Below are 16914 nucleotides of genomic sequence, written 5' to 3'. Positions count from 1 at the left end.
TGCAAAGGCCTCCCATCGACCGCCTGCCGGGCTCCTTCGTCCGCTCCCTGTTCCCGGTTGGCCCTGGTCGCACGTCGCCCTGGACTTCGTCACCGGCCTTCCCCTCTCACACGGTAACACAGCCATCCTCACTAGTGTTGACCGTTTCTCGAAGGCTGTGCACTTTGCTGCTCTTCCCAAACTCCCCTCTGCTGCAGAGACCGCGGATCTGATGGTACTCCACGTCTTTCGCCTCCACGGGATCCCGGTGGACATCGTCTCCGACAGGGACCCTCATTTCATCTCCCAGGTCTGGAGGGCTTTCTGTCGGGCCCTGGGGGCCACGGTCAGCCTCTCCTCCGGGTACCACCCGCAGACTAACGGCCAGTCGGAGCGGGCCAACCAGGACCTGGGATCCGCCCTCCGCTGCGTGACAGCCCGGGACCCCTCTGGCTGGAGCACCTTCCTGCCGTGGATCGAATACGCCCACAATTCTCTGTCTTCGGCGGCCACAGGTTAGTCCCCCTTTGAGTCCTCTTTGGGCTACCAACCCCTGCTGTTCCCTGCCCAGGAGGAGGAGATCGCTGTTCCATCGGTGCAGGACCACCTCCGCCGCTGCAGGAGAATTTGGGAGGACACAAGGGCCACGCTTCTCCGCTCTACGGACCAGAACCGTCGCTTCGCTGACCGCCACCGGACCCCGGCTCCCGACTATCAACCAGGTCAGATGGTATGGCTCTCGTCTCGGGACCTGCCGCTCAAGTCCGTTTCCCATAAACTAACGCCCTGTTTCGTTGGTCCCTACAAAATCCTGTGTCTCATCAATCCCTCTGTCGTCAGACTCCAGCTCCCCTCCCATATGCGGATTCACCCCTCCTTCCATGTCTCCCAGCTGAAGCCGGTGGTCTCCAGTCCCCTGTCTCCCCCTGCTCCGGAGCCTCCTCCTCCGCTGGTCATCGACGACCACCCGGCCTACGTAGTCCGGGAGTTGCTGGTCGTGCGGCGCCGCGGCCGCGGGTACCAGTACTTGGTCGACTGGGAGGGCTACGGCCCGGAGGAGCGCAGCTGGATCTCCTGCCAAATGATCCTGGACCCAGACCTCGTCCGGGATTTCCATCGGGCCAACCCTGACAAGCCTGGGCCGCCAGGAGGCGCCCGTAGAGGGGGGGGTCCTGTCATAGTCACAGCACGAGCGTACTTCACTCCCCCTCCTTTTCCCCTCACATTCACCACACACTCCTCTCCATCCTCCCTTCCATCCACCATGCACTCCTCTTCATCCTCCTTTCCATCCACCACGCACTCCTCCTCATCCTCCCTTCCACTACGGAAGCCTCATGCCCTTATATGGCCAGCATCCCTTCACTTCCCGTCACTCAGCCCAGCTGCACTTCATCCCCCTGATTCACACGCTGTCAGGCACCTCACTCCTCACAGCTGTATCCCATCCCTCGTTGATGAAGACCCTACTTCTACCGGACGACGCTGACCAGAAGTCGTCGTGGTGTTAGTATCACTACCTAGGTACGACGTCTCGGCCTGAAGCCCTGCTAACCTGCTCTTGTGATTATTCCTTGCTCTAATCTGTTTCTCTTGTGCCCAGGACCCCCGTTCCAGTGCACCTTCCTGCCTGGATATCTCGTGCTGCACAAGGAGTGATCTTGCTCTCTCTCCCGACACAGACCTGTGTCTTCTGCCCACAGCTGCACTGGGAGTGCACCTGTCCTCACCCCCCAAGAACATTCTAACCCCTGTCTATTGCACATTCCTGATGTAATACTGGGGAAATACCATTACACATCGGGAGGAGAATGAATGAATGAATGACAACTTTATTTAACAGATTGCAGAATGGGTACAATACAGTACGGCTCAATACACACAATTGTTAAGGGGATGCAGACCAGAGAAAGACTTTTGTCTTGTTTACATCAGGTTCATTCATTCTCCTCCCGATGTGTTCGTTCAACTCGCGTCTCTGCGACCAGCCGCTCTATCAGAGATAGGATCACATTGTGTTTTGCTAGAGGGTGTATATGTTTATTATTCCGAATAGATCTACACGGGCTTATAGCCTATAATACGTGACATTTGAAGCAGGCACCACTGCTGTTGTAATTGTCTGGTAATAGCTGTTTCGAGTGTTTATTATTGGGTTGTTGTCGCAGACTCACTGCATGTTCAATTTGCGGCTCGTATGGTACTTCCTTCCTACCCAGGCAAATCTGTCTTCATATCTCACGCCCCAAAGGCGATAGCGAGGGGGGCGTACGCGTGTAGGTCAGTGGCCAATCAGAGCGCAAAACGGGAACCCGGAAACACAAATGCGTTGGTAAAAGCATACACGCGACCTGGGGGTATGTATTCCCAGTGTCAGAAATATTGTGTCTGTTACTAGGCTTGAGTAAATTGTAATGAAGAAATGGAGAATATAAATTATGATTTATTTTTGCATCTTTGACGTTGAATAATACCATGTTAAATCTGCGGGGTAAGAGATTGAGCTCACTGAGCTCATTCACCACCTTATTGAGATCATGTGTACAAAAAATCTAAGCAAATGAATAAAGGGAAGATGATTAAACAAGGATTTGTAGATACAGTAATAAATGATAATCGAATCTAATTATAAATTCATATTTGACCTTGAACTTGACCTTGACCTTATTATGGCCAAATCATACATCTATGGATGGGGAAAATGCTCCTCTTTCCAATGGTAGGGTTAAATCTGGATTTAGTCATTTCCTCACGGTTTTACGATAAAAGAGATATAATTAGCATTTTTTCGATAAATTCTTATTTTCTGTAAATCGTACAAAACATCGGTAAAAATGTAAATATACACTTTGACTGCAGTTTTGATAGGGTTATAGTCTTTTCTCTTGGCAAAAAAAAACATTAACCTCTTAACATCCAAGGGCCCCACATGTGGGCCCTCATGAGGACGCGCCACTTTGCTGACCTCTAGCGGCTCGTCTGTGCATTTCTTTTGATACAATATATAGATATAGAATTAAAGCCCTATTTGTTGCCTGTCAATTGCCCTTTCAGGTGACAAAATCCGTTCAGCGGTTCTCGAGTTACATGCCAATGTGTGAGGCGTGCGCCAAAGTACACATTACCACCCCCGACCTCCGGGGGCTCTAGCTCCGTCAATCATTTGGCTATCTAAATTTTTTTATACAGGGTTGTAGCCAATGAGGGTGGCTTTCCAATGATACCCCATGATATGATAATTGGGGATCTAATACGGTCTCTATTGATCGATTTATGATAAAGAAAAGCAGGGTCCCCCTATAGGGGGACTTTAAGGCTTATAATGTTTGGCACACAAAGACCGAACTGACTGAAAATATATATAGTATATATATATAAGTATTAACTCAGTGCAAACAAACAAAATAATTTTTTTTGATCCACTTTTTCTCACATTTTCTATTTTTTCTCCCATCCCAATTTTCATATCGTCCAATTCAACCCTCCCCTGTCTTCGAACGTTGTTTCTTGCCTCCCACAAGCCGGCTGCAATGTGGACTAAGTCATACATAGCACGAGTCCCCTCCGATACTCGAGGTAACAGCCGTCGCATCTTTTCACCTGCGCGGCTCGATCTTTCAGCGTCGGGGGTCTGGGCTTTGGAGGGGCCCCGCCCCCGTCGCTTCTTGATTCTACTGCGCAGGCGCACCAGCCGACCTGTAGGAGTCGCTGTCCACAATGCCCGATCCCCACCCTTCAGTTTCCCTCCCCGTAATACGGCTAATGTGTATTACTGTGGACGACCAGCTAAACTGAAAGCAATGTGGAGAGCGGGGCTCGAACAGGAGGCATCCTGTTCGAGCCCAGTCTCCAGCATTCATTGCGAGCGCCTTGCCCACTGCGCCACATAGCCGCCCAAACAATCAAAATAATTAAACCTTTCTATTTTTGTGACCACATTATAGACAAAGGCCATCAACATAAAGTATGCATATTCTCAACCAGCACTAGACTTTCCTTTCTTTAAAATAAACACACAAAAACAATGTCAACAATGTTTAAATTCCCTGATTGTCAGTTCTTAATGGAAAGTTTTCCGCTTGAAATTTGTATTTGAAATACAATGAAAGGAATATGGCTGGATTTCTTATCAAAAAGGAAAAGTGGCACTGTGTTATTTAAAATAAATAAATCATGTGTACTAAAATATATATTAATTGCATGAAACATTATGAAGTATTGTCTTATGCCGCTTATCCACTGCATGATACCACTACCTACTCGACTTGCTTTTATTAGTTTTCCACTGCATGTAGTAAAGAGAGATACAGCCCCCCTCCCCCTGTGATGTATTAGGTTTGAGCGTCTTGGTGGCGTATTTGAAGTGACACGAGGAAGTGAGAAGTCAACAGTCAACACGGAACTTTACTTCCGCCTGAGTAACATTATCCAAAATGGCCATCCGCTGCCATTCATTTCGAGGCTCTAGTCAAAACAAAGGACTTCTTCGTCTTCTTGTGTCACCTTCCCCAGCGCTCAGTGCCTGTCTGGGATCGTTTTCGGAGCAGACCCTCCTTGGCTACAGCCATCAGTTCAGGGACCGTTCACAACCGGACGTGGTCACTCATCCAAACGGCTTGTCAAATGATGCTCGCTGGATGTTTCGTCTTGCAACTGAATATGGGCCGTCCGATCCATAAGTGGTTAACCTCTTAACAGTTTTGCATAAAACGCCTGTTGATATAAAGTAAATTGGACACTATTCTGGAAGACTCTGAGTGCTATTGTCATAGAGTTACAGAGGTTTGAGAGGTTTGTTTTTTTCATTTTCGTCTGAATTATTTTGCAAACAGATGCCTGCAGAGCTATCTACTTTATAGTTATTAGCTGAAAACACTGCTGGGGCCATAGCCTGAAGTCTTACCAAGAACATGTCCAAAGTCGATAACAAGAAATTAGTGTTATTATTTTTTTGATCCACTTTTTCTCCTCCTGTTTTTCCTGTGTTTTTCTTCCATCCCAATTTAGTCGTTATGCCAATTCCCCCCTCCCCTTCCTGGTCGTTGCTCGCATGTGCCCCCCACTGGTCGGTCTAGGGAGCCCTGAAGTCTATCAGATGCTTCCTCCGAGACATAGAAGACAGCCAGCAGCATCTTTTCACCTGCCAGCACGGACTCTCATTGGTGAGGTGTAACGTGTGGGAGGTCACACTACCCTCACCATCTCCCTCCCTCGTTGTGCACTGTGCAGGCGCCCTGACCGACCTGTAGGAGTCGCCGTTTACAATGACCAGAATACCACCCCACCTGAGCCAGTATGACGGCCGGCCAAGCCGGAGGCAACGCTGACAGTCGGATTCGATACCAGTGTCTCTCGCGTTGGTGACGAGCGCTTAGTCCGCTGCGCCACCCAGCCGCCTTGTATTATATATATATTGAAATTCTTTTATTGGGAAAACCACATTGAGATACAGTATCTCGTTTTCGAGAGGGTCCCACATTTTGTGCAATGTAACACATGACACACAACAACAACAACAAAAATTTTATAAATACAGGACATACAAAAACACAACAGAACAAGTACACATTGTAAGAGGATATGTCTCATTATAAGCGGATAACAGGATATGTCTCAATCTCCATCATAAGAGGCCCACTTTACACATCTTTAATGGTATGTTTAGGTCGTTTTTCCAAAAAGGAGTGAGAGGAGTCAACACTACTTCAGTCCCCTCTCCCCCTCCCCTATTAATCTCTTGTCACATACACCATCCCCACCCCTTCCCTGTGGGGCGGCTTTGGCTCAGGGGTAGAGCGGGTCGTCCAATGATCGAAGGGTTGGTGGTTCGAATCCCGCTCAAGCCCATGTCCATCCCATTGCCGTTGTGTCCTTGGGCAAGACACTTAACCTACTTGCCTCGTATGTGTATGCATGTGAATGAATGTTGGTGGTGGTCGGAGGGGCCGTAGGCGATGATTATTCGCCACGCTTCCGTGAGTCTGCCTCAGGGCAGCTCTGGCTGCAATTGTAGCTTACCACCACCGGTATGACTGTGTATGAACGAATAATGGACTCTGTAAGCGCTCTGGGGTCACTGGGGTGTCATGAAGAGCGCTATATAAATCCAATCCATTATTATTATTATTATTATTATTATTCCCTACACATACACAAACAAACCATCAACTCCCAGAGGAGCGACAACAACAGATCAGTGCAACTTGCCCTCCGGAAATGGTTCATTATCTTGCATACTGTACGTAAACGGTCAATCATTTTCAGCGTCAGTGTTGATTTGTCCGGTCATTGAGATGCGAAACCGGAGGTGGTAATATATATTTTTTTTTATCTACTTTTTCTCCCCATTTTTCTATTTTTCTCCCATCCCAATTTCGTATTATCCAATTATTCCCTCTCCTGTCTCGAACGTTGCTAGACCATGCCTCCCACTGGTCGGCTGCAATGTGGACGAAGCCTTGCATCACGTGTCCCCTTCGGTACACAAGGAGGCAGCCGTCGCATCTTTTCACCTGTACAGCGTGATCTCTCAGTGGCGAGGAGCAGGGCCGCCTGGGAGAAATGTGAGGCCCTGTGCGAGATTTAAACGCGAGCCCCCCCCCCCCCCCCCCCCCCCCCAAAAGGTAAAAAAAATATATATATATATATATATATAATTTAAAATATAAAAAAAATTCATACAGTCAACATATTCTTAAATAATAGCGCTGCCCGAGGCTGGGCATGATACAGTCAACATATAGCAAGAGAGAGAGCGAGAGAGAGCTCCCGTTCTACAGTCAATATACAGTGTACAGAGAAAGAGAGAGAGAGAGAGAGAGAGAGAGAGACACACATTGGAAAGAAATTGAAATGCTATTTGGCCCTAAACAGAGAGTACACAGTGGCAGAATACCTGAGCACTGTGACTGAAGATCCTTGACTAGGTACAGACTCAGCGAGCACAGCCTAGCCATCGAGAAAGGCCGCCATAGGCAGACTGTGTGTGTTAGAAAGAGAGAGAGAGAGCATGTGTGTTTGTCGTGTGTGTGTTAGAGAGAGAGCATGTATGAGAGAGATAAGCAAAGATGAGCCCCTAAAAGGATATTCAACTTTTAATGGAAGAACAAAACAGAAGGAAAAGATAACTTCACAAAGGCAACATGAATATACATAGATCCAAAAGGACAAAGATCAACACTTAAATCCAAAGAGAAGAGGGTCTATACCAGAGAAAACAGCTAAACAGCATTCAGCTAAATAGGCTAGCCAGGTACTGACACCAGGCCACACACAGCTTTGGCCAACGGCCCAACGCTACCCAAGCTACACAAACGACCAAGACAATTCACACACAGCACATGTCGTATCTCCAAATGTTGTGAAGTAACATATGTTTTGCCTGGAAAAAAACATCGTTATTAACAAAACATTCGGGAGGGGAAGGAAGGAAGAGTGGGGTAATGTCATGACATCTTACCTGCACGACGAACGCAGGGCGAAAGGCCGCAACACAGGTCTCCACGTTGACGAAGGCCTCTCGCTGGCGGGACAAAAAGAAGCTATGGCCGGGGCCTTGTCATGGTGCAGGCCCGACTACATCTTCTGTCAAAGATGATGTCGTAGTCAGAGTGCCAGAAGCCCCTGCTATTCTCACGGCTAATGTCAATGGTCGTAGCACAAGCTAACAGCTAACTCTAGGCTAACTGATAGCATCAAACTAACGTTCCCAGCCGAGCGCATCCGGCAGCTAACGTCGTAGCTAAACAGCTAACTGGCTAACAGTTAGCTCAACCCGGCTATCGCTAACCATTAGCTAACGCAGAAGCAAGCTATGCGGCTACCAATGAAAAACTGTACAACATGAGAAAAGCAATACAGGTGCTGACACCAGGCCACACACCGTTAGCTACTAGTACTACAACAGCTAGTCGGCCAGTTTGGCTCCAGAGAGAGAGAGAGAGAGAGAGAGAGAGATATCCACGGCGGGAATAGAATAGAGTGCATTAAAAACTCACCAAACGTCCAAGAGGATGGAGACAACCGCGTGGAGTTGACGAAGTTCATCTGCCGAACGACCATCTTCTTCATCTTGGCATAACAATGCTGCACGCGCTGTCTCTAGGTTAGCTAACGCTAGTTAGCCTTTAGCTAAGCTAGCTACTAGCCGACATCATCATGGCTATATCCCGACTGAACCACACTTAATATTATAACGTAGCTAATGGCTAGCCTGACTGAACTGTCTAACATGCAACAACTTTCATCTTCAGTCCATCTGCCGAACGATGTCCTCTTCATCTTGGCTGGCATAACCTAGGCTCCAATGCTGCACGTGCGAAATAGTCAGACGCTAGTGATGGGTTGGTCATGAGCGACTCGTTCATAAGAGCCGATTCATTGCCGTGAGCGTGAGTCGAATCGCTCACGTCTGGCAATGAGTCGGTTCACGCCCCCCCCCCCCCCCCCCGGCACACACACAGACACACACAATGAACTCAACAGACGCTACCTTACCTGGCTGTAACCCCTCCCCTCATTGAAACCAATTCTGCTGCCTGCAGAGCCTCAGAGCCAGGAACGTGTCTAATGTGAAATATATAAGCATATAAGCAAAACTAGATTTTAGGTCTGTGATGAAAAAGGGCCTCGCGGGAAGGGGGGCCTCGCAAAAAAGAAAAATTTAAATAAAAAAAATTTAAAAAAAATAAAAAAAATAATAAATAAAATATATATATATATTTTTTTGCGAGGCCCCCCTTCCCGCGAGGCCCTGTGCGACCGCACTGCTCGCACACCCCCTGAGGCGGCCCTGGCGAGGAGTAACGCGTGGGAGGCTCACGCTGCCCCCGTTGCTTCCTGATTCTGCTGTACAGGCGCACCAACCGACCTGTAGGAGTCGCTGTCCACAACGTCTGATCCCCACCCACCGGCTTTCTCACCCCCTAATACTGCCAATTGTATTAGTATGAACGACCAGCCAAGCCGGAAGCAACACAAAGAGATGGGCTCGAACCCAGCATCTCCTGCGTTAGTGGCGAGTGCCTTGCCCACTGCGCCACTTAGCCGCCCAGGTGGTAACTTTTTCTAAACTGACGCTCATTGGCTGTTTGGTCTTATAACCCGAGATTGGAAGCACGTAATAGGTCAAGTGGTGTGTCATAAAATGGTGGCCATTTTAGCTTTCAACTGAAGTTTTTTAACCTCTTCCGCCTGTGCGGTCACGTCATAAATCAAGCTCTGCAGACTGTCTGACATAATTATCGTTTTTTTTTCAAACATATTCAAGAATAAACATCATAACCATGTCACAACAGCAGATATAATGTATATTTTCATCAATACGTTTGTTTACCAATAGGTTAAAGTGTGAGTGAGGTTTTAGTTTTTGAAATGTGGTATTGTGATTGCGAAAATGCGCCATTTTGAAAAAGCGACCGTCGCTTAATTGTAGTCATTTGAGTCATTTTGAGAAGAGGTTTCAATGAGCGTTGGAATTTTTCAGAACTACACTTCCCAAAGGCTTCTAGCTCTCTTCAAACAAATGACTTGCTTATGAATTTTTTTTTTATTCTCTTATTACTCGGGATTATAGTCAAGTCAAGACAAGTCAAGTGAAGAGTTTTATTTGTCACGGCATACAAGGCATACAGTGAAATGTGGGTGGTCATGCCCGCAGCGATTGTGCAATAATACAAGTAATAAGAATAAGACATAAGAGGTATAATGTACATAAAGTTTTTAAAATGCATGGTAAAAGACATGCTAAGGTCCTGCGATAGTGCAATACAGTGTTAATCTACGGATGAAGCACTGGGGCTTATGTACACTAATATACAATACTATACTATACAATATACAGTTATACTATATATCCTTATGCTATCTTGCTATATCCATCTATTACTATACAAGAACCACTCCCGTTCTCATTTTATTTAAGTGACCTTTTCATTGTGTAAAGTGGCCGTTGAGTGTGAGTGTGTGCAGCATGTGTGTGTGTGTGTGTTCGTGCTAAAGTGACTGTTAGTGTGTGAGCGTATACAGTATGTGTGTTGTGTGTGTCCTCATGTGTGCTTGTGTGTGGAGAGTTCCGTGTTCAAGACTCTGATGGCCTGGCGGAAGAAGCTGAGCCGAAGTCTCTCTGTCCTAGTTGCTGGTGTGCGTAGGCGTTTGAACAGCTTGAACAGGCTGTTGTTGGGGTGGTGAGGGTCTTTCATTATTCTGCAGGCTCTGGATTTGCACCTCTTGTTATATAAGTCCTGCAGGGGTGGTACTGCAATACCCGTAGTACGCTCAGCTGAGCGCACCACTCTCTGTAGGGCCTTCTTGTCCTGTGCCTAGCTGTTTCCATACCAGGCAGTGATGTTTCCAGTCAAGATGCTCTCTACAGCTCCGGAGTAGAAGGACTGGAGTATCTTCCCCGATACTCTGAACTTCCTTAACTGTCTAAGGTGGTAGAGGTGCTGCTTCGCCAGTCTATGTGTGTTGTCCATGTCAGGTCCTCTGAGATGTGGACCCCCAGGTACTTAAAGCTGCTCACCCTGTCCACGGTAGCCCCGTTTATCCACAGTGGTGTGTGTGTCCCCTGCTGTGTTCTCCTAAAATCCACGATCAGCTCCTTGGTTTTACCAATGTTCAGGAGCAGGCTATTGTCCTGACACCAGTGTGCCAGTACATCAACCTCCTCCCGGTAGGCCTTCTCGTCGTTGTCAGAGATCAGCCCCACCACCACTGTGTCGTCCCCAAACTTCACTATGGAGTTGGAGCTGAACCTGGCCACACAGTCATGTGTGTAGAGTGAATACAGCAGGGGCTCAGAACACAGCCCTGGGGGGACCCGATACTCAGGGTGATGGTGTTGGCTGACCCCCCACCCTGACCGCCTGAGGCCTTTCACTCAGAAAGTCCAGTATCCAGGCGCTCAGCAGAGCTCAGACCCAGCTCAATCAGCTTGTCCACCAGTCTAGTGGGGACTATGGTGTTGAACGCTGAGCTATAGTCAATGAACAACAGTCTCACATAGCCCCCCTTCTGGCTGTCTAGGTGAGAGAGGGTGTTGTGTAGTACCTGAGAGACCGCATCGTCAGTGGACCTGTTTGACCTGTATGCAAATTGCAAAGGTTCCATATCACTGGGGAGTATATACCACAAAACTGAACGTTATTGGCATATATTGGAGCGCAGTTAGTTTGTCTCCCCTATTTTGAGCATTTAGCAACCATCCGATTTGAAATAAGTTTCAAAATGGCGGATCTCTACTGTACATACAGTAGATTTCATGATCTGTTCTTCATGCATCCAAATTGAACTCAGCACCGTCCACGCATATATACGTCTTTGTCCGCCAATCGAATAACGCCAACCACGTATATATACGTTATTCGATCATTATTTCTTTTATTCGCTAATTCCATTCATATATCATCCAAGAAGGCTGTGTAACCATCTGGAATGACTCTGAGATCACAAAAGTACAATACCGCCACCTGGTGGTATGCGGCCGATGTTGTACTCCATTTGTGTCTCTGTGTATGTGGCTGTGTATCATTGAAATTCATCCGGGCGGAGTTTTCGAGTAGCCTGGACCGAGGGGTCTACCCGATGGCATTGAATGGCTTTCGGGATGCCCGATTCATTATGCTGTGGGGGGTTATGTCGTGGCCCAAATGGACATACGATCTAGCAGATGGCAATCAAATAATTGGAATATTATTTTTGGAATCTCATCGGCCACAGGTAAGAGCAATTTAACGTCAATTTCAGCTTGGTTGTGCATTGTTTTCATAGCCATCGCCCTGATCAGCACATGCTGTTGTACTAACGAATGCCGTTATTGACAATAAATTCATCAGAAACGACCCCCCCCCTTTCATGCATGCATGATGGGACATAATAATACCGATCATATGCATTTGAATTTTTTATTGTAGCGTGTATAGGGACGAAATGCCAATGGATTAAGTATAATAATGCGTCACGGCCTAATACTAGCCTCCCAGGAATTACCCTAAACCGCTCTTAAACCATACTTATATTCAACTCTGCGAGCAGCGGTTCCAATAGTCATGCTAACATGCTAACAGTCCTGTATACCCACGTCACGCTAAAACATTAACTACTGTAATGTTATCTGCTAACTGAGTATTCCAACTAAGCTAAGCAGAATAATGTGATGTGTGCATGTGTGTGCGCTGGGCTGCTTCGCAGAAAATGTGCTGAATGGCTGATTGCGTGTGTGTATACGAGTTATGAATTATCTCTCACAGTTCATTCAAGCGGGCTACGTGAACTACAGTATCAGCCACTGCTGTGTGACGAGTTTGGTGTTTTGGTCACCCGCCCTGCTGTCTAAACACGGACTGCTTTCCAATTGACAGCTTACGCATCGATGCGCTTTGTGAAGGAAATATGACGTCGCCTAGCTAACCCGCACTGTCCGCTTCCATTCATTGTGCTAAGCTAGGCTACTTTTTACTGGAATGTCTTGCTAGTATCAAGGCAGCACCCCAGGCACACCATTGATAAGAGGATGTATATGTGTGTGTGTGTGTGTGTGTGTGTGTGTGTGTGTGTGTGTGTGTGTGTGTGTGTGTGTGTGTGTGTGTGTGTGTGTGTGTGTGTGTGTGTGTGTGTGTGTGTGTGTGTGTGTGTGTGTGTGTGTGTGTGTGGACAAGTATATCAAATACCAACCACTGCTCAGTGTGATGGCCGACCTTGGGTATAGGTGTAGATATAGTGTACTTGTATTCGGAAGTCTTGGCCATGTATACAAATGCACAATGACCGGTCTAAGAATTGCTGCAATTGTACAATACAGGATTGATCTCTCTCTCTCTCTCTCTCTCTCTCTCTCTCTCTCTCTCTCTCTCTCTCTCTCTCTCTCTCTCTCTCTCTCTCTCTCTCTCTCTCTCTCTCTCTCTCTCTCTCTCTCTCTCTCTCTCTCTCTCTCTCTCTCTCTCTCTCTCTCTCTCTAATAATAATAATAGTAACAGTGTTTCCCACAGGATTTTGTGAGACTGTGGTGGGTGAACCTCGGCCCCTCTAGGGGGGGTCTATTTTTATCTGTCTATATCTCTGTATCTCTCTCTCTCTCTTTCATTCTTTCTTTCTAAATATATATAATAATACTAATATAATATATACAATACAACAATATGGAATACCAACAATACTTCAGTCTGTGTGTGTGTGTGTAACCAAATGCATACCTACATGCATAGGTGGCGGGTATATAAGGCCAGGGGAGGCAATGCCGACCCAAACGAGCAGCCCCAGTCTGCGCATTATTATAGGCAGCCTAGGCTACGATATTGTGTGTGTGTGGGCTGCTGCAGCCCGGTGGTGACAATACGCAAGGGTCGGCCAACCAAGGTGTCAATGGCAGTAGGTGTGGTGGCCGTTAACATTCCAGACTGCAGGCAGTAACCAATCACCCCGCATCATCAAACTAACCGATGCCAGTCTGGTCTTCAAAACCCTCCATGGTCTAGCCCCACCCCCACTTTCCGATTTTTCACCTCCAGGTTCGCGTGTAGTCTTTTACCAACAAACTTGCAGTTCCGCCTTCGGGTTCAGAACTGTTGTACCGGGTGACTTGGTTGTTCCATTAAGGACAAGTACATTTAGCAAATCAGCCCTCTCCGTGAGAGCTGCCAAGACCTGGAACTCCATTCCAAGTTACATGCCGCCTGGTCATAACACGGATCACCTGAGGCCGAGGACATGATGAGACTGAGTCAGAGTTAATCAAACCATGGAAACTTTTTAGAGCTACTATGTACATTGTTTTCAAAGCATGATGAGATCCAAATTACGGAAAACGTTTCCTTCATTGCCGTCGGCACCGCAACTTGTGAACAGCCTTTCCCAATGAGGCGCATCCGAAACTGGCTAAGAAGAACAACAATATGCGCCAGGAGAGATGGTCAACTCTGAGTCCGCTTCACATTGAAAGTGATCTCAAAGATCATTGTTGCGCAAAACGTCAATTTTTTTTGTTCACTGTAGTAGCCTAGTAGACGTGGGTGTGTGTATTGTATGAAATCAATGGACAGCACCATTTGCGTCAGGGGCGGAGCTAGGGGGTGGCTACCTATTCTGAAAAGCCCCGAATCTATTTTAAATTTTTTTTTTTATTTTTTTTTTTTTACAATTCAGCATTGTTACATGAAAATATGTTTGCACCAGATTTAGCAGAAGCTAATTTCCATCTGTGGTCTATCCAGCTGCTAACTGTATTTGAGTGAGTTAAGTCTTGGTGTTATGGTAGACTCAGACCTAAGCTTTAAATCACAATCAACAAGTTGACAAAAACGTAATTCTTCCACCTTAGAAACATAGCTAAAGTACGGCCATTTATAAATCAAAAGGACGCTGAAAACCAGATCCATGCCTTTATCTCAAGCCAACTCGACTACTGTAATGCACTCCTTACCGGCCTCCCGATTAAATACGATGATAACTATTTTATTGCAATGCACTATTGCATTATTTTATTCTATTTTACTAACTATTTTATTGCACTGCACTATTTTACTTTGTATCAGTGAATCATAGACGCCTGGCCATAAGAGCATTCGGAGCATCTCTGCTCTCCCACTATTGAACTTGGGGGAGCAAAGGTATAATCTTGCTCCACCACTTTTTGATTATATGGAAAATATGATATATCCCCCCCCCCAATATATAAATCTAACCATAACTACGTTATGGTTAACTGAGTTTTATAGTGAAAAGAGCAGCTTTATTGGTCAAGATTGAAGGCTCTATATTGCAGGAAATTGCACGTACAGGTTCATTAAATTCAAAAAAATCTGTCGTGGAGGGGGTCGTGCCTGAGCCCCTCCAAACCACCCCTTGCCTGCCAAAAAAAAATTAAAATTAAAAAAAAAAAAAGTTAAAAAAAAAAAGTTAAAAAAAAAAAAAAAAAAAAAAGGGGGCCCATCTGGGCTAAGCCCCGGATCTCCTACAATCCTAAATCCGCCCCTGATTTGCGTGCAAGCAAAAACGTTCATATTCAAGATGCTATAAAATGGGAACGTATCAATGAAAAAATTATTTGTTTAAGGCATATTGAAGGGACGGTTTATAGTGTCAATTGACAATGAGAATGGACAGATAGAAATAATATAAAGTATAGATTTAGCTCTACAAACAGCCTCACGCACAATGAAACCTTATTATGATATGCTGGCCGTATAGAGTGGGGCCCGTCTAATCCATGTTGCCGTCAATGTGTTAAGGTCTGGCACTGGCTGTGGACGTGAGTAGATTCCAAAGTACACCTGAGGAGGAGTGGTTGTGTGTTCTCTGTGATCTGGTGGAGGATGAATTTCATTGAATTTTTCACTGCCCATTGTACACCGACTTGAGGAGGGTTTTATTTGAGAAAGTTCAATTTGTAAATCCGGATTTGTTTTGGCAGTCTGAGAGTTGTATGTTGAGTTGGTTTTTGTGGAGGAGATTTTCAGTTTTGCAGGATTTTTGGAGAAAGCATGGCACATTATATCTTATATAATTTTATATTAATTCCTCTTGTTTCTTTGAAGTACATTGTTTACAGCTTGTTATGTTTTATTTTGTTTTCTTTTTTGTGACCATCTTGGCCTATATACTTATTGTTAAGTATACTATATACTTATTGTTTATGTGTCTTGTAAGCCCATAGGCTGGGCATACATATCTGTATGTAAGACACAAAAATAAAAAATATCAATCAATCCATGCTGGCATGTCTCCTTGGCAATGGCACATAAAAGGACATAACATTCTGCCTCAACTGCTGCACAAACGTGTAATTATCAGAGCTGTCTCTTTGCTTTATTTCCAGGGGTGAGTATTTCAGCCAATCAGGATGTGGAGACGGACATGGAGACTTTCCAGATGGAGATTGACAAGGAGAGCAAGAAGTCTATGTTCAGGACCAATGGCGGATCCTACTGGACTCTGGTGTCTCATGGGGGGATCCAATCCACTGCCACGCAAGTGTGAGTGACTCTTGTTGTTCTGCATGACAGCAGTGGTAACCACGCCTTCAACACATATCTTATCTACTTTGACCTTAACGTGTGTCCCCCCCCCCCTTCTTTCTATACAGAGAGACAAACACAATGTTTGACATTGAATGGCGAGGCCAGAGGGTGGCTCTCAAGGCAAGCAATGGGAAGTATGTCTGCACAAAAAGGAATGGACAGCTCTCAGCAGTCAGCGATACTGTGGGTGAGTAGCCTACTAATATTAAAAGAGTAAAGCATGCACATCCACTCTGGTAATCATGTGCAGGACAAACAGAAGACCGGCATCACAAATAATAGACTTGCTCCCACTATATGTGTATATTGAGGGATCAACGTTTCAATCATCAAAGTCTTCATCAGGATAAACCAGGGAGTGGGAGTGCATTCATATTATATAGGTTAGTTCTAATCTAACTACCAGGGTGCGGCAGTGGCAGTGGTCTGGTAATCGGAAGGTTCCTGGTTAGATTCTTGCTCCTCCTGGGCAGCGTGTCGAAGTGTCCTTGAGCAAGACACTTAACCCCTAATTGCTGCAGATGAGCAGGTTGGCACCTTGCATGCTTGCCTCTGCCGCCGGTGTGAGAATATGTGAGTGAATGGGTGAATGTGAGGAACAAAATTGTAAAGCGCTTTGGATAAAAGCACTATATTAATGCACCATTTACCATTTTACCACCAATTAGCAGGGAGAACAATAGGTCAGGTGCAATCACTTGACCACATTGATAACAATCAAAGGTAAAAACAATGGTCCTCATTCTCGAACGTGTTTGCAAGTACCTTTATTGATTGATTGGAACCTTATTTATACTCAGGTGAGCTTTGAGGTGAGGCCACCTCATTTACAGAACTTCTGAGTGTACAAAAAGATGTGCAGTGCAATCAGTTAACACTTTCAGAGCCCAAGCTTAATTCATTTTACCCTGTTGAATGCCCA

The 16914-nt window shown here is 45.9% G+C and overlaps 1 protein-coding gene across 1 annotated transcript in view; it reads left to right on the top strand.

Annotated features, from left to right (window-relative positions):
* Positions 1 to 16914, top strand: part of fscn2a (fascin actin-bundling protein 2a, retinal) — a gene marked incomplete at both ends in the record, with an annotated part of 88554 nt that overhangs the window by 29753 nt on the left and 41887 nt on the right. The window contains 2 exons of the mRNA XM_084328551.1: positions 15791 to 15947; positions 16058 to 16179. Of these exons, the coding sequence (XP_084184677.1) occupies positions 15791 to 15947; positions 16058 to 16179 (279 nt within the window). The remainder of the gene's footprint in view (positions 1 to 15790; positions 15948 to 16057; positions 16180 to 16914) is intronic.

The sequence above is a fragment of the Notolepis coatsorum genome, assembly GCF_963971535.1.
Source record: "Notolepis coatsorum genome assembly, chromosome: 14".
Classification (NCBI taxonomy): Eukaryota; Metazoa; Chordata; class Actinopteri; order Aulopiformes; family Paralepididae; genus Notolepis; species Notolepis coatsorum.
Note: the sequence above shows the minus strand (reverse complement) of the source record. Positions and strands in the feature narration are given on the sequence as shown.